The sequence below is a fragment of the Pan paniscus genome, chromosome 9 (genome assembly GCF_029289425.2).
Source record: "Pan paniscus chromosome 9, NHGRI_mPanPan1-v2.0_pri, whole genome shotgun sequence".
NCBI lineage: Eukaryota > Metazoa > Chordata > Mammalia > Primates > Hominidae > Pan > Pan paniscus.
This window is the reverse complement of record NC_073258.2, coordinates 76,648,323-76,666,549: the sequence shown is the minus strand read 5'-3', so window position 1 is coordinate 76,666,549 and position 18,227 is coordinate 76,648,323. Positions and strand designations below refer to the sequence as shown.

General features: G+C 51.8%; 1 protein-coding gene and 1 long non-coding RNA gene across 2 annotated transcripts in view; one reads left to right on the top strand and one right to left on the bottom strand.

Annotated features, from left to right (window-relative positions):
• The window catches only part of LOC117974971 (uncharacterized), a 68,628-nt gene that overhangs the window by 33,994 nt on the left and 16,407 nt on the right, over positions 1–18,227 (top strand). The window lies entirely within an intron of this gene.
• Positions 4,303–18,197, bottom strand: MOGAT2 (monoacylglycerol O-acyltransferase 2). Its single transcript, XM_008967471.5, has 6 exons — positions 18,107–18,197; positions 15,914–16,092; positions 8,417–8,621; positions 7,912–8,086; positions 7,067–7,266; positions 4,303–4,932 (listed from the first exon to the last, which is right to left on the bottom strand). Exons 1-6 carry the CDS (start codon positions 18,195–18,197, stop codon positions 4,778–4,780), a joined length of 1,005 nt encoding a protein of 334 aa, XP_008965719.2. The 3' UTR covers positions 4,303–4,777.

Genomic DNA, 18,227 nt, shown 5'->3' with positions numbered 1-18,227 from the left:
TGTAGCAGCCAGCCTCCAAGCTGGTGCCCAGGGACTCCACCCCTGGGTATTCACACCCTTGTATGGAGTATGGGCTGGACTTAGTGACTCACATCTAACCAAGAAAGTAAGGTGGAATTGATAGTGTGAAACTCAGAGACCAGGTCATAAAAGGCAGTGTGGCCTCTCTCTTTCTCTTGGCTCACTCACTCTGGGAGAAGCCAAGTAATTGGCAGCGCTGTGGAGAGGCCCACATAGCAAACAACAGAAGCCTCCTGCCAACAGCCACACAAGTAGGCCTGGAAGCAGGTCCTGCAGCCACACTCAGGCCTTCAGAGACCACAGCCCCGGCCCCAGCCCCAGCCTGGCTGCAACCTCCTGAGAAACCCTGAGCCAGAACCACTCCACTAAGCCATTCCCAGACACCTGACCCCCAGAAACCGAGAGTCGATGAGGGTTTGTTGTTTAAAGCAGCCAAATTTTGGAGTGATCTGTCATGCAGTGATGCAGAACTAATTTAATCACCTCAGAGGCAAGGCCTGAGTCTTCTTCCCCTGATCCCTGCCCCAGGCCTCATGTGGGTGGGATTGAGAAGAAGCACACATGTGAGAATTCATTTACTCAACCAACTCCCACTCACTGGGGATGCTGAGGTCCTGTGCTGGCGGTGGAGCTGGGTTGAATGGGGCTGAAGCCACCATGGATAAGGGCCTAAGGGGGTTCCCAGTCCACTGGGAGACAGAGAAGTACACTCGCCTATGAATGACTATGACCCTTTCATCCCTGAAGACAGTGCAAAAAAGGGCTGATTCAGGGCAAAGGGCAGAGTTTGAGGGTAGAAGTGTAGGATGAGGTTTGACAAAGGAGGCGACCTTTGGAAGTGAGTGACGCTGACCAGACTGAGAAGAAAGAGTGTTCCAGAAGGAAGGGAACGGTGTGCCCCTAAATAAGCCAGTGCAAGAGCAGAGTATATTCAGAGAGCAGCGAAGGGGGCGGGAGTGACAGGTGGCAAGGGGAGAGGGTCCAGAGGTGAGGCTGGTGGGGTCTAGAGGGCAGATGATAAAGGCCTTGAATGCCAGGCTGAGGAGGAGTTTAGGCATTATCCCGAGGCATTGGAGACCATTTCAAGAGTTCAGTTTTATTTGTGAGACAGGATGCAGGTCCTGTTTGTGGGTAGGCTGGAGGGAGTGCACTAGAGGCAGGGGCATTGGCGCAGCATTTACCTGGACAGCAACACCTCCTCCCCAGGGTGCTAAGGGCTGTGGTGGAGGAACAGAAAGTCTGGAGAAGCCAGAGGAAACCCCTGTCAACCAGAGGCACTGGGGAAGACTTCTTTGCACAGATAAAATCAGTATTGTAGGATGCGTAGGAATTATCCAGACAAGGGGGAGATAATGGGGAGGATATGGCATTCCATGGCATCCGACATCATGGGCAAAAACTCAGAGGTGAGACAATATAGCTGAGACAAAGAAATGCAAATGGTTCCGAGTGATGGGAGCACGGAGTAAGGGAGGAAGAGAGATGAGGATGGACAGGCTGGGCCAGATGCTGGAGAGTGGCAAACGGCAGGCTGAGAAGCTCGGGCCTGGAGGTGGACATGTTCCGTCTTCCGTTGACCCCTCCAGATCCACTCTACCTGTCTTTGCCATTCTCCCTTTCCCAGGAGGCCTATATGCCTGGACTGCAGCCACAGGCCCTCCTTCCTTCCAGCTTCTAGTTGGGCTCAGGCAGTGGGGAACTTGGCAGCAGACTGAATGGAGGAAGGTGAAGTGAGAATGCTTGCTCCTGGCTCCTCCCTTGCAGGGTCACCAGACCTGCTTGTGCCCCTTGACCAGCAATGGCCCCCACACGTGAGTCTTCCTGGTTCAGAAACTGCTGCTTCCATTCATCCTTCCAGGCCTCAGGGTGGAAACAGTGCACACACCTCAAAAAATGGTTCCTTTTTAAACCCTCCTCAAATTATCCTCTGGTTCCTGCTGGATCCTGATCGTCTGGATACAGACTGGTCCAAACCCTATCCTAGGAGCAATGGAGGGTCATGGAAGGATGCTGAGTAGGAAATGGCGCGGTCAGCTTTGTGTTTTAGACAGCTCGCTGTGGCTGTGCATGAGGGATCAACAGGGGAGAGCGAGAGGGAGATAGGGCAGAGATGCAAAGCTGAGCTGGGATCCTCGGGATACACAGTGGTGGTACCATGGTCACACAGGGAATTCCAGGGTGTGTGTGCCTGGGGTGGAGAGTGCTTGTGCTTCAGCTTTTAGTTTTTAAGTTTTGGTGGATTGTTTGCAAAGACGGCAGTAAGAATCCCTGCATGTGTCCACACCCTTTTGTAATATGACATTGCTGCTCCTCCCATCCAGAGGGGGATCCTATTCCTTACTCCTTGAATCTGCTGGGTTGTGACTTGCTTTGACCAACAGAATGCAGTAGAAGAGATGCTTGTGAGGTGTGCAGCCTAGGACTCGAGTCCGTGCAGCTTTGGCTCTCATCTTTTGGAATCAGCCACCAGTGAATGCTAACAGACCACTCAGTATAGAGAGGGGCCCAGTGTCCATGTGCAAAGAGAGGCCCAGCCCCTCTAGCAGCCCTCGCTGTCCTAGCCCCAGCTGACCCCTTGGCTGGATGCAGCTGCAAGACCCAAGAAGAACCACCCAGAAAATCCACAGAATTGTGAGAAGTAATAAATCCTCATGCTCTTCAACCATTAAGTTGTGGTTGTTGTTGTTGTTTTTGAGACAGGGTTTCATTCTGTTGCCCAGGCTGGAGTACAGTGGCGCAATCTCGGGTCACTGCAACCTCCGCTACTTGGGCTCAAATAATCCTCTCACCTTAGTCCTCTAAGTATCTGGGACTACAGGCACAAGCCACCATGCCCGGCTAATTTTTGTATGTATTTCTCTTTTTGTAGAGACGGGGTTTCACCGTGTTTCCCAGGCTGGTCTCAAACTCTTGAGCTCAAGTGATCCACCCACCTTGGCCCCCCAAAGTGCTGGGATTACAGATATGAGCCACCATGCCCGGCCAGTCATTAAGTTTTGAAGTGGTTCATTGTATAGCAGTAGGTAATTACTATGGGCCGTTATTTATCTTCTTTGCAAATCTCCCCCTTCCTTCAAGGTCTTGCCCACTTGTCACCTCCTCCAAGTCCTCCCCTCGGCTGTATGTAAATCATCCCTCCCTTTTCTAAACTCCACTGCTTCTTCCTGCTCCTCTTGTGACCCTTACATCATACTGCCTAATAGGATAATAAGAGGCACTTTCATGAGACACTGGGCAACTTTGTCACCTGGCTTCTAATTCACACATACTGCACATCATGCCACAAAGGACATGGAATAGCTTGTTATCTCATGAACTGTTCACAACACTGAAGGTGGATACTATAGTATTTATTTCTCAAATGACAAAATTGAGGTTTGGAGATGTGGCTTGCCCAGGATCACTGAAAAGGGGCAGAGCCAGAGCCAGGATTGAAACCCAAATGTACACTTCTCTAAGTGCCCCGTGTTGTGGTTATGGGTGTGATCTCCTCCTGGCAGGGAAGGGTCTGTTTCCCCACTAGAGGGTGAGGGAGAGTCACAAACCCTGGTCCAACCCACCCACCCTCTGTTCCCTCCCTACTGATGCATGGCCCTAACCCAGGAATCTAGAACTCTGGTCAGGGTGTCTGTCCCCGTCTTACCCCTCTGCACCCCCCACACCCCTGCAGACACATGCACACATCTCACATCTGGTTTCCATTCTCTGTGCTGGCCTGCCCTGTGTCTTAACAAATTGACCCCCGCTTCTTTCCCAACAGAATGGGGCCAGAGGTGGTAAGCTTAGGGTTGATGCATCAGGAAGAAGCGACCAGCATGCTCTTCTCTGGCTCAGTCTCATTCAACTTCTGAGAAGGTGATATAAGGCCCCAGGGCCAGGCTGGGCGGTCAAGGGTAAGGCTTTGACTAGCCCTCTTGGTTGGGGGTAGAAAGAAAGAGAAGCATGCTAAAATATAATTCTCTCATTTGTTGAACTGGCATTTATGGAGCCCCCTTTTTTGTGGCAAGGTCAGGGGCTGAAGTTACAAAGGGTGAGTAAGAGGCGCCTTATGGAGTTCCCAGCCTATGTAATGCCAGAGCTGAGACTCAGAATCAGTGGGAAAACTGAGGCTCAGAAGGAGAGGAAAGAGGCCTGCCCACAGTCATATAGCCAGTCGGTAACAGAGCACAGTCCTCCCTACCCAGTTTCTGTGTGCCTCTGGCTGCTGCTCCATCACCCAGAGAACCCAGAAGCTTGAAGCTACCTAGGGTGAGTGCAGGGGTTTACTGGCCACCCCTCCTCTCCAGCATGGAGAGGGAGGACCTGGGACATCCAGGGTGCAAGATGACGGGTCTTGTAGGAGAAGGGACTGGAGCTGGTGGCTTCTTTTGTGCTGTCACTCAAGGTCAGAGGAATAAAAACCTTGCTGTTCTCTTTTTTTCCCTGCATTTCCTTTTATAATGTTTGAGTGACATTACAATAGAGAACAGAGACCTCAGAAACCATTCTCCTCCAGCCCTCTCTCCCATTCCACTGATGAGCAGACAGAAGCCAAGGAGCAGGAGGCTCGCAGAGGTCTTGCAGCAGGAGTGCAGATTGCAGTGCCAGAGTCTGGTCTCCTCTTCTGCATTGCCTGCTCTGACTTACAGCCTGATATGGGTTGGATTTGCAGGAGTCTGGGAAGGCTCTGCAGATATGTTCAACAAACACCTCCAGGAAGTCTTCTCAGCACAGCACCTCCTGCTGGGCTCCCTAATGTTGGCCCTGCCCTTTGGGCTCAGCAGAACTCCAAGTGCTGGTCAGCAGGGATGTTGAACTTAAGTTTGTGGGCCTCGAAGAGGTTGCACAGCTCTTTGATATAACGCTGGTGCAGCTGGTTCACCTCCTCCTCCGAGGGATGCAGCGTCTTCTGTACCTCGATGGGCTTCCCCACTGCAAGGCATAGAGGTGTGCAGTGGCCTAGGGTAGGCAAGGGACCTTCGGTGCAGGTGCCCACCCCCATGGTTCATCCCTGCAGAAAAGTGCTCTTACTCCATTCCTTCCAACCCTAATGAATTTTAAGATATTAGGGCAACTCCAAGATACTGATATAATAACAACGACTGGATCTTTCTTTTCTTTTCTTTTCTTTTTTTTTTTTTTTTTGAGGCAGAGTCTCGCTCTGTAGCCCAGGCTGGAGTGCAGTGGCGCAATCTCAGCTCACTGCAACCTCTGCCTCCTGCGTCCTGGTTCAAGCAATTCTCCTGCCTCAGCCTTCCGAGTAGGTGGGATTACAGGCATGCGCCACCATGCCCAGCTAATTTTTGTATTTTTAGTAGAGACGGGGTTTCACCACATTGGACAGGCTGGTCTTGAATTCCTGACCTTGTGATCTGCCCGTCTCGGCCTCCCAAAGTGCTGGGATTACAAGTGTGAGCCACCACGCCCAGCCAGTGGCTGGATTTCAATGTCAGGCAATGCACTAGGTGCTTTACATGAAATACTCCCTTTTATCCTATGGGTATAAAAACCTGTCATTCCTATTTGACAGATGAGTCAATGAGGCTCAGAGAGGTTGCCTGACTTGTTCAAGGTCACATAGCCAGGAAGAACCACTGCCAGGTTTTAGACCCCAGGGATGTGCCCTTTACCTTCAGGCTATATGATTTGGGGAGTCCAAGATGCCATGAATGGAAGCGGCTATATTTCTAAGATGGGGTGAGTTCATAGCCCAGGCAGCTCTTCTTTCCCTTCTACCCCTCCACGCTGACCTGCAGTGGCTTCTCTCATCCCAGGGAAGAACCAGGAAGGACCTAACTCATCACTTTCTCTGGTTCTGCCTGGCTGGGAAGGCAGTTCCTCTGTCCTCTCTTCTGGCAATAGCTCTGGAGGCAGCAGAAGTATTAAAATTCATGAAAATATTGCTACACAACACAGGGGTGTTCATGATGTAGGGGTTTACCAAGTCTGCTCAATTAGCAAGTGGATGGATGGAGATGACATGAATGGACTACTCTCTATAAAGTCTGTCGGAGGCCAGGCGTGGTGGCTTATGCCTGTAATCCCAGTATTTTGGGAGGCGAAACCTGGGTGATCACTTGAGGTCAGGAGTTCGAGACCAGCCTGGCCAACATGGTGAAACCCTGTCTCTACTAAAAATACAAAAATTACCCAGGCGTGGTGGCACGCACCCGTAATCCCAGCTACTCTGGAAGTTGAGGCAGGAGAATCGCTTGAACTTGGGAGGTGGAGGTTGCAGTGAGCTGAGCTCATGCCACTGCACTCCAGCCTGGGCAACAGAGCAGGACTCTGTCTCAAAAAAAAAAAAAAAAAAAAGAATTAAACCCTCCTTCTCTGGCATTGTAAAAAGTCAGAATGATCTTAATAAAAACCTCAACTTTGTTATTCAAAAACAGTGTGATATTTTGGAAGTTACTTAACTTCTCTGAGCCCCAGTTTACCATCAGTGAAATGGGGATAGTAGCTCCTGTCTTGAAGGTATGGCCAGGCGCGGTGGCTCATGCCTGTAATTCCAGCACTTTGGGAGGCCGAGGCAGGCAGATCACTTGTGGTCAGGAGTTTGAGACCAGCCTGGCCAACATGGTGAAACCCCATCTCTACTAAAAATACAAAAACTAGCTGAGTGTTGTGGCGAGCGACTGTACTCCCAGCTACTCAGGAGGCTGAGGCATGAGAATCTCTTGAACCCAGGAGGCGGAGGTTGCAGTGAGCTGAGATTGTGCCATTGCACTCCAGGCTGAGCGAAAAGAGCAAAACTCTTTAAAAAAAATCCTGCCATGAAGATTGTTAGGATAAGCTGAGTTGCTTCATGTAGGGCAGCTAGTGTAGTGCCTGGCACACAGCAGGTGCTCAGCAATTAGTCGCAACTATTGCTGTTGGCACCTCTGCTATAGTTCCTACCCCAGACTGTCTTCTATTCTATCTGCTTGTGTGTGTATGTTTCCCAGTCTAGAATGTGAGCCCCATTAGGGCAGGAATAAATCTGGCTCATCTCCATGTCCCCTTGCAGCACACAACCTGCCCTGTCCCTGTGGCCTCCTCCCTCCCAGCCTGGTCCTGGACTTACCCACAGTGGTGATGGGCCGGCGGTAGGGTATTAAACCAAAGCTGTACTGGAAGACACCACGGCCATGAAAGAGTGGGAGGGAGATGCCCATGATCTTCTGCAACCGATTCTGGATATAGCGTAACCAGGAGCCAGAAGAGTTGGGAATCTGGTCAAATAGGTCATTCTCCCCGAAGGAGAAGATTGGCACCAGGGGTGCCCTGGAGACAAATAGAGGAAAGAGGGCATGTGGGAGGCCCCAGAGAAGGCACGAGCTGAAAGGCCCTTTAGCTTCCTGCAGGGACACAGTGACCAAGAAATGGAGCAGAGGTCAGCCACCTGGGCTGGAGGTGGAGGCCTGGGTTATCTCCCAGACCTTCACAGCCCCATTCTCTGACCTTGGGCAGGTCCCTTGCAGGGCCACAACTTCCCAGTTGCACCATGAGAGGTAGACCAGAATGCTTCAGAGAGTCCTCCCAGATATAAAAATCTGCATTGTTTTTCCTAGGAAAATATCTCCCACCTCAGCTGGCTCATGTTTCTCAAGGATGCTTCACTCCAAGGAGGGAGAACAGCTCTGAAATGTACCCCAAATATCACTCTTCTAGATACCATAGGTCTCAGATCAAATGCCAGCTTTGTGGAATATGTTCATTGCCACCTAGTTTCTTAGATCACTGAGTCTCCGTTGTGGAAACTTTTCTAGGTATTTGGGCATAAGACACCAAAATATAATCTTAATTGTGAATGGACTGAAAATCTCTACCAAAATAGAATCTGCATTCGTCTCTGCCATCTTCCCACCAAAATAAAATCCTTGCCAATTGCCAACTGAACCCAGAGTGCTCTTCCCAGAGGCTTGATACCCGTGTGTCAGGGCGAGCCTGACGAAGCCCTTTCGGTTCCGCAGTAACAGCGTGAAGGATCCAGGCCTGGCATCCAGGGCCTCCTGGGCACCCCCTACAATGATGCCCAGCAAGTTTCCGCCACCCTTCCTGTTCAGAATGTGAGCAGCGCTCTCCTTTTCTGATGTGACCAACCCTAGGGAAAGAGAAAAGTGGGTCAGGTATGGGGTGAGGGAGCAGGGGCTATGAAAGTACATGTAGCCCATAAAGAGATCACCAGCAATGCCTACTGAGGCCTGGGGTTTTTCCCCCACTGCACCCCATTCCAGCTAGGAGCTCCCTGAGTCCTCTCCCTCTTCCCAACCCCCTGATGGACTCAGCGCCCAGCATGGTGCTGTAGGAAGTGCTTCTTTGGGCCTAGCCTCCTTCTCCTACTGCACACGCTCTTGGAAGAAGTACAGAACTATTGGCAACCCTTCCGAAAATTTGTTACCTTCCTGAGCTGCTCAGGGGTAGAAAGACTCACCTGCAGACATGATGTAATCTCTGAAGAAGGGGGCCCGGAACCACAAGGTCAGCATCATCAGATGGGGACGGATACCGGGGAAGATCGAAGAGAAGCCTGTGCTCTCAGTGCACAGGTTGGCGAAAGCTCCGACTGCCAGGACTCCATGGGGGTGGAAGCCCGCAATGTAGTTCCGAGAGGGGTCCAGCTCAGCAGTCTTGACCAGCTGCAGGGACGGCAACCTGCTGAGCCAGGGCAGGGCCTGTGTACCAGCCCTGACTCTGCCACTCACTGGTGTGACCTTGGGAAACCTCCCCTCTGAGCCTCCAGGTCTTCATCCATATGTCTGACCACCCTGGGTTCTTACAAAGATTCAGATATGGTGTGTGACAGCACCTGGAGATATTATGGTGCTGGCTGTGCCACAGACTTGATGCTGGCTTGGGACAAATTGCTTCCCTCTCCTACAGGCTCTTCATTTGTACAGTGGCAATAGAGTATTTGGACCTGTCCCTGCTACCTCCTAGGGCTACTGAGAAACTCAGGTATGATGGTGCCTAGAATTATTTATACCAACACCACCTGGACAGGATATAACATGAAGACACCAAAAGGCCACATGGGGGCACCGCCATGCTGAAACAGCCCCATTTTAAGAAAAACAGTGTTCCAGCCAGGCGCGGTGGCTCACGCCTGTAATCCCAGCACTTTGGGAGGCCAAGGCGGATGGGTGACCTGAGGTCAGGAGTTTGAGACCAACATGGTGAAACCCCATATCTACTAAAAATACAAAAATTAGCTGGGCGTGATGGCGGGCACCTGTAATCCCAGCTACTAGGGAGGCTGAGGCAGGAGAATTGCTTGAACCCAGGAGGCAGAGGTTGCAGTGAGCCGAGATCACACCACTGCATTCCAGCCTGGGCAACAGAGCAAGACTCAGTCTCAAAAAAAAAAAAAAAAAAATCAATGTTCCTCCATACCCATGAGACATCTATGGATTCAAACAACCTCAGATGTAAAGTATTCAGAAAAAAAAATAGATTGTTGCACCTGTAGTGAATATATACAGACTTTTTTCCCTTATCAGTATTCCCTAAACAACATTCCATACCATTTCCATTGTATTAGGTGTCATAGATATTCTAGAGATGGGTTACTGTATATGGGAGGATGTGCATAAGGTATAGGCAAATATTACATCATTTTATACGAGGGACGTGAGCATCAGTGGATTTTGGTATCTGCGGGGGTCCAGGAACCAGTCCCCAATGGATGTCTCAGGGCAAAAAATTGGCACTTCAGATGTGGGAATGAGGCTTTGTAGGCCATCTGAGGAGCGAGTCCTGTTGGTTGGAAAGCTCTAGCCCTGTTTACCCGTATGCATGATGCATGGCACCCTGTGGCTCTCTGCTTCCCCTCGCCAGGCCTTCATTGCCCCTTGGCCACTCTCTTTCCCCAGCCATCGCAGCAGCTTGCCTGGGTCTGGCCAGGCCTGCAGCATGAGAGTGTAGCAGCATCCAACGGACGTTGTAGATTGAGTGAGAGAGAGCTGCTGTCATTAGCAGCTTCTAGGTGAAGTGGGGTGAAGGTGAAAGGGGAAGAAACGCAGTTAACAAATGCTGCTCCTGGCCAGACACCGGACGGGCTGTGCCAAGCAGCTGAATCTACAAAGACTATCGCTGTGGGTGGTGATTGTAAGGAACTGCGGGGGCCACCCTTTTCAGTGCCTTGTGTCTGGAAGACCCCGGCCATCGGAGTCCAAGGGTCCCCAGGGTCTCTGGCCCAATCACACATACCCCATCGGGAGGCTCCCTGATAAGACTGCCCAGGCCCTGCAATGTGCACTCCCTCAGGTCAGAGGCCAGCCTTTCCCCTCTGGCACAGCTTTGCCAGGGTAAAAATTCTTCCTGTCATCAAGATGCAGCTGGTGACTCCCTGAGGGTTCTTGTTGGGGAGCAGCAGAGGCCTGGCTGCCCTCTCTCAGAGCAGACTGGAGACATCTGTAAGGCCTGGAGCCTGTCTGCCCCATCCAGGCTGAACAGTTCCACATTCTCCTGTCCTTGACCCGGACGTGGCCTCTGCAATTTATTTATTTATTTATTTATTTATTTATTTATTTATTTATTTATTTGACAGAGTCTCACTCTGTTGCCCAGGCTGGAGTGCAGTGGCATGATCTCAGCTCACTGCAACCTCTACCTCCCAGGTTCAAACAATTTTTATGCTTCAGCCTCCCAAATAGCTTAGATTACAGGCACATGCCATCACACTTGGCTAAATTTTGTATTTTTTAGTAGAGACAGGGTGTTTCACCATGTTGCCCAGGCTGGTCTCAAACTCCTGGCCTCGTGTGATCTGCCCACCTTAGCCTCCCAAAGTACAGGTGTGAGCCTCCATGCCTGGCCTGGTGGTGTTTCTTTAAAAACCTATCTAGCTCAGTGCATGGAAACACTTGCTTATAAATTTTCATTCCCTGCTAGTGGGAGGGTAATTTTGCACCTCCATAAACACAATTTGACAATATCTACCAAAACCAAAAAATATAACTGATCTTTTAACCCAGCAACTCCACCGCTGAGGAATTTAGCCTACAGAATTTCTCACACTTGTGCAAAATGACACCTGAACAAGGTTATTCACAGAAGCATCAGGTTTTGGTGATATGAAAAATTTGTCATCCACTTAAATGACCATCAGCAGGGCCTATTTAGACAATTTGTGAAACATCCACACAATGGACCGTTGTGTCACCATAGAGAAGTACAGCAGCTTTTTCTGTCCTGATAGGGAAAAAGGGCCATGGCAGCTTGTTAACTGGAAAAGCAAGGTGGGGGACAATGTGTGGAGAGTGTTGCAACTGTGCAGAGAAGGGAAAAACACATTTGCTTTATATGGATACACCAAACACTGGTAGTCATCGTTGCCTCTGAGGACAGGAACTGGGGAGATGGGACATGATGTGGAATGAGGACTTTTCACACCTACCCTTTGGTCTGTTCTTGAATTTTTTTTTTTTTTTTTGAGACAGTCTCACTCTGTCGCCCAGGCTGGAGTGCAATGGCGTGATCTCAGCTCACTGCAACCTCTGCCTCCTGGGTTCAAGCAATTCTCCTGCCTTAGCCTCCCGAGTAGCTGGGATGACAAGCGCCCACCGAGCATGAACTTGGATATGTGCACATAAATGCATGTGCTAATACTGGCTCAGTGACCTAGACACAGGCCCTCCCACAGTGCAGGCACTTGGATACTGAGGTGTGGTCTGCACCTCCCTAGATGTGGTCTCTATTGGTATCTTTCTGTGCTAACCTCTTCCATCTGTCCCCTGGACCCAAATCTATCACAACATCCCTGTGAAGATTACAGACCATGTATCTGATGCATCTGTGTCCCCAGTGCAGGCCTGGAACAGAGGAGATGCTCTGGAAAGGGTATGGCATGAAGGAAGGAAGGAATGAGCCCAATGAATGAGGCTGGTACAGCCTCAGAAGGAAGGCTCCCTGACCCCAATCCTATCCTGGCATGTCACCAGGGTTCCACTAGTGGGAAAAAGAACCTTGAGTCAGGAGACCCAGGTTCTGCCGCTGGCTCATCACATGACCATTGCCAAGCCCCTGTCCCCTCTGTGGCTCAATTATTTCTGTCCCACAGGACACTGATAACGCCTCCCTGGCAGGGTTGCTACAGGGTTCAAGGGGGGTAAACAAAGAAGAGGGGAGGTTTGTGAAGTGCTGTGGTCTGTCTCCCTCCCTCAGTTCTGTTAGGCAAGGGGAGTGTGACTAAGCGAAGATAGATGGCTGTCTGGGGAAAATCCTGCCTGGGTGCATGCCCTGGCAGGCTGGGTGTGCAGTAGGCAGTGGGGCCTGGAGAAGAGCACAGCCAGGTTACTAGGCTCTGGGGGCTGCTATTGCTTTTAGTTGATATAATTTATACACCATAAAATGCATCCGTTTAAAGTATGACATTCAGGGTTTCAGTATATTTAAAAGGTGTGGGATAGGTATGGTGGCTCACACCTCTAATCTCAGCATTTTGGGAGGCCAAGCAGCCTGGCAACACAGTGAGACTCCATCTCTACAAACATTTTTTTAAAAGTTGTGGTGGTGCATGTCTGTAGTCCAAGCTACTTGGGAAGCTGAGGCAGGAGGATTGCTTGAGCCCAGGAATGAGGCTCCCTACTGTCTGCTCACCCCATGATCCCTGCGGGGCCTGGGCAGTAAAGGCGTGTGGGAGGGTCTATGGAAAGAGCGTCTACAGGCCACAGCCCCACCCCACAGGCCCAGCTTAGGACATAGTCAAAATGAACATCATCTCGCCCTCTGCTGGCCACTCAGTGGCATTGTCACCCTCGGCAGATGGTGCTGCAAAGGGCCTGTGGTGAGCAAGGATCCTGGGAAAAAAAACAAAAAACAAAACAGTGCACAGAGCCGGGTGCAGTGTCTGACACCTGTAATCCCAGCACTTTGGGAGGCTAAGGTGGGCGGTCAGGAGTTCGAGACCAGCCTGGCCAACATGGTGAAATCCCGTCTCTACTAAAAAAATACAAATCAGCCGGGAGTGGTGGTGGGCACCTGTAATCCCAGCTACTCAGGAGGCTGAGGCAGGAGAATCGCTTGAACCTGGGAGGTGGAGGTTGCAGTGAGCCGAGATCACGCCACTGCATTCCAGACTGGGCAACAAAAGTGAAACTCCATCTCGAAAAAAACAAAACCAAAACCAAAACAAACAAACAAACAAAAAGATGCACATAGAATTTTTGCAAATCGAGGCCTGTGTCCCACCAGTGTCAACAGTACTAAGGTTGAGATATCCTCCTCAAGAGCCACCTGGCTGGGGAAGGAGCAGGAAGGACAGACGTTGATAGGGTAGGCGCAGAGCTGCCTCAGCATTTCTGCCAGACCTACAACTGGAAATGCTCCAGGTGCAAAGAGGGCCAGATGCTGTCCTTTGAGGCCATTGGGCTGGCTGAAGACACCCCGGGAGAACTTTCAGGTGAGCAGTCCCAGTCCTGCGGAATGTCCTCCAATGGCCTCCACCCTCTGATCTGAGGGCCTCTCCAGCCTCCTCTGCAGGCCTGCCTTCTGCTTTAGCCGCGCTGAATGTCAGGCTGTGGCTCAGAACTCACCCTGCGGCAAGTGTCTGGGCCTGTGCTTGTGTGTTTGCCTTTTCAGGCTGCTTTTCTTTTTTCCCCCCGGTGAGCTTGGGATTCAGCTCAAGAGTGGGAAGTGAGACCACAGCCAGAACCTCCGAAGCTCTCCTGGAGGCCAGAGCCTGCTTCAGGTTTTCTTTGGCTTGGTCCCTGATGTCACACACATGTCCCACACACGTCCCCAGGCTGGCCACAGCACACTTTCCCAGCGAAACTCTGACCTTCCTGGCACAGAAGAGGAAGCCCAGGCTGGAGAGAGGAGAGGCAGGAAGGGGAGGTGAATCTCAAAGTGCAGAGGTCCTAGGGTGGGGATGAGGACTCTGCCTCTGACACGTCCATGACTGCTCCCAGAACTCAGCAAGCCCTAAGTTTCTTTGCTGACAAGACCCAGGAGTGGGCCCTGCAGGAAACACATATGAGGGGCAGGGGAAACTGCCCCCATCCTGAGCCCCCCAGGCTAGACCATGTTCCGCCTTACCACATCTACCACCCTTCGTGAGCACGGCAGTCTCTGCCAGCCGCTGCCCGCTGTCTGCCCAGCACCCCCATTGCCCTTTGCCCTGGAGGCCCTGCTCACTGCAGTGCTAGAGGCTCCTGCATTCCAGCTGTGGCTCAGCCTTTGCTAGTCCTTCTTGGGCCCCTGGACTCTCAGAAGGGAGCAAGGCAGGAACCCCAACCACCCTGCGTTCCCATAATTCAGACAAGTTGCTTAACTTTGGTGGGCTTGTTTCCTTTACCCCTCCCCCTTTGCAAGCTGGAGACCTTGTTTCTGATGGGACAGGAAGAGGTAGGGTTCCCAGGCGGGGTGGGAGAAGTTACGTAGGTGTGGAGGTCAGAGCAGCAGGGCTTGGGCTCTCAGAGTCCTCCCCAGACTCGAGGTCACGACCACACTTCCTCAGAGTCCCACTGCCAAGGTAAAATAATACTAGCTACCTGTTTACTGAAAACCTACAAAGTGCTAGCCAGGCGCAGTGGCTCACACCTGTAATCCCAGCACTTTGGGAGGCTAAGGTGGGCGGATCACCTAAGGTCGGGAGTTCGAGACCAGCCTGACCAACATGGAGAAACCCCGTCTCTACTAAAAATACAAAAATTAGCCAGGTGTGGTGGCCGGCACCTGTAGTCCCAGCTACACGGGAGGCTGAGGTAGGAGAATTGCTTGAACCTGGGAGGTGGAGGTTGCAATGAGCTGAGATCGTGCCATTGCACTCCAGCCTGGGTGACAGAGCGAGACTCCATCTCAAAAAAAAAAGAAAACCTACAAAGTGCTTTACTTGCTTTGTCTCATTGAATCTACACAACCCAGTGAGGTATGTGTCATTATCCCCATTTTACATATGAGGAAACTGAGGCTCAGAGAGACCAACTTACCTACGATCATACAGCTGATATGGTATGGGGCAGACTTGGGATCAGAATCTAGTCTGCCTGTCTCCACGGGCCATATCTTACCCCTTTCTTCTCTCCTGCTTCCAGAGGAGGGCCAACTGCCCCTGCCTGTCCCTTCTCTGCATCCCCACTGCCTTCCCCATCCTATCCCTTCTGGCCAATAAACCATCACTGCCTGGCTGCATAGATCAAGGCTTTAAATTGCCTGGGATTCCGCTGAAGGAGCCGAAAGATCTGCTCACTCAAATCCAGGGATCTGCTCTGCTCTGGACACAACTTCAAGTCCAGGGCCCAGCGTCCACAATGACCACAAGGTGACAGGAGTCGGAAAGCCAGAGATTTGAAGGCATGCAGAGGAGGAGGAATCAGTGTACTTACTAGATACATGGGGAGACTGAGCCTCAGAACAGGATAAAGCTTTGCCCAAAGATATACCACATGCCAGAGTTAGGGTCAGGGTAGGATCTGAGAACAATTTAGGGCTCTCTCCCCTGTCCCTTTGCCCACAGTCAGTGTACACACTTGGAAATCTGTAAAAGAACTTGCTGTGTGACCTTGGTGACATTTCCTCCTTCTCTGGGTGTCAGCCTCCTCTTCTGGTGAATGTTAAGTGTGAGGCTAGATGGTCCTTAGAACCTGTAAGTTTATTACCTTCACTCCCAAGCCTGGGCTGCTGATGGGTTTGTGCCTTTAAGATACATAGGCATGCCTCACACCATATAACCCACAGAACTCCTTCAAATGCTGGACATCCATCAATCCACATATTGGCCCCGCATCCCTGCAGATGCAAAACCATGATCGGAGAGAAGCTGGACTCTTCTCCAGGTCACATAGTAGCGGAAGCCCTAGCTCCTGCCTCCCAGCCCAGTACCCTCCTCAGTGCATGCAGGGCCATATTCTCCCATGGAGACGTCGGCACTCTGGCCCTGACCACACCCCAGCCAACTCCCTCCCCAACCCCAACCAGCCTCAATACTCACCGAGATGGGGAAATAGTCCTTCATGTACTTCCATATAGTCCAGCACCTGATGGCCTGGATGTGCCGGCCCCCCTGCCGTGGCTTGTCTCGGTCCAGATACCACCAGGCCGCATACAGGACAGTGAGGAGCCAGAATCTTGTAAACAGGAGGGCTATGAAGCCCACAGTGCAGATCTCAGCTGGGGAGGGAAGAAGGAGCTGTCAGGGACAGGGGTCTGAGAGGAAGGCAGGTGAGATTGCTCAGACTGAACTCTGCCCATAGGCCCGGCACTAGCAGCAGTGTCCTGTCCAATCCTCAGGCCCAGGAGGAAGACAGCAGCTTCCGGGGCATTCAAAGAGGAGACAAAGTCCCCGAGAGGGACTACGGCCAGCCCAGTGTCACTGGGAGCACGCGTTGAGCCTAGGTAGGCCTAACTCCAAAGCTCACTTTCTCCCACTGCACCAGGCCGCCTAATTCACTCCATCCCCTGCCTGTCCTCCTTCTCCTCAGGAGAGTTGTTTGTACTCATTAAGTGCTCAATCAATGGGGACAACTGGTTGGATAAACTGTTCTAGTTTCCATCTTTTGGGATCTCAGAGCAAAGGGAGACCCTTTCCTGCTCTCTTTCTGTTCATCCTCTGCCCCATTTTCCCAGAAATAAATCCAGTCAGGTGCCTCCCCTTATTCAAGCCCTTCATGACTTCCCCATAACTTTGGGCACAGTCCAAGTAGCTCAGCCTGGCCTCCAGGAGCCCCAGAGCTGGCCCTGTCCTTCCCGCTCCTGCCTCTTGTCTGTGGCCACTCTGAACTACACAGTGTTCCCAAACCTGCTGAGCTCTTATTCCTTTGCCTTCAGTGACCAGTGACGTTTGTTGTTGAAAGGAGGGAGGGAGGAAGAGGCCAGCCCCTGGCCGCCCCATAATCAGGGGTGCATCAGGGCTAAGACCAGGCCTAGTGTGGAATTCCCCTCTGACTGATGGTTTCTCAGCCCTTATTGGAGGCAAATCCTTGATTGTTTGGCTCATCTGTGCAAAGGGGGTATACAGGGATGTGTAAAATGTCTAAAAACCCTTAGAACAGAGACGCAGCTCAACCAGAAGGGATGCTAGGGCAGGGTCCTGGAGGGCCTGCTTTGCCAAGGGGGAGTTTTTTAGCTACAGAATTGTGGGGGAGTTTCTGAGGAAGTACGTGTGTGTGTGTGTGTGTGTGTGAGAGAGAGAGAGAGAGAGAGACATGGCTACTGAGCAATGTGTTCAGAGTGTGTCAACATTTTAACAACCAGGAGAGTGGTATCTGTGTACAGGCTGAACCTCAGCCCTGGAGGCAGCAGTTCCTACCTTGTCTGGTGCCCGCAGATGAAAGGAAAAACCCCACGGACTCCCAGTCATTCTCCCTTCCCAAGCCACAGATCCAGACCCTCCTAGAAAATGTTACCTTTGGCAGAGCTATTGTTTGGGCAAGGGTGATCTCTCTGGCCACAAATCAGTGGTGGGGTGGGTAAGGGGCCATGCTCATGCCCTCCAGTGTGAGCCCAGCCCAGGGTCCAGGCCAGGTCTGTGCCAAGCAGAGGTCAGCACATTTCTTCATTTCCTTCACAATAGCCCTGCAAGGCCAGCATTGTTGTCCCCGTTCTGCAGATGGTGAAGTCGAGGCTTGGAGAGGTCAGGCATGGGCTGGCTAAGGTCAGTTGCCCAGCTGAGTCTGACTCCGGGTTTCCTGGTACCCAGCATGCCCACTCCACAGTCCACTCTCAGCCTGCACCTTCTCCCCACCCTCCTGTTCTTTCCCTGTTTCTCTCACTTACCCTACTACCAGCCCCAGTTTCCTCCTCCCTGAGCGCACAGAAGGAAATCCCTCCTCTCTGAGCAGGCTGCAGAGCCCAGAACTTTCCCATCATCGCCCAGAGGCTTTCCCACACCACTTGGCAGCCTGCAGACTGGTCTTCATCCAAGTGCCAAAGGAGAACCCACAGTGCAAGCCAGGAAGAATAAGTAACCTGCCCAGAGCAGCAGACGGTGACTTCTACCCCACTCCACCCCCAAGAAGCCTCTGGGCAGGCCCAGGAGTTCTCTCTGGGCAGGGGCTCTGAGCGCAACAAAGCCCCCTTTAGGATAAATGTCTTGCCACCGTCAATGTGCTGTGTGCACCTGGTGTGGCTGCTCTGCCCCACCTGAGTGCGGTGGTCTCCCGTCTTACAGTGCAGCCCAACTTACCCAGTGCCAAGAAGGAGAAGACAAACTGTAGGACAGCAAGTGTCTGCAGCCTGCGCTCCCACGGCACAAACAAGGGTGCGAACTCTACCATGCTGGCGGGTCAGCCTGGCTCCCGCAGGTT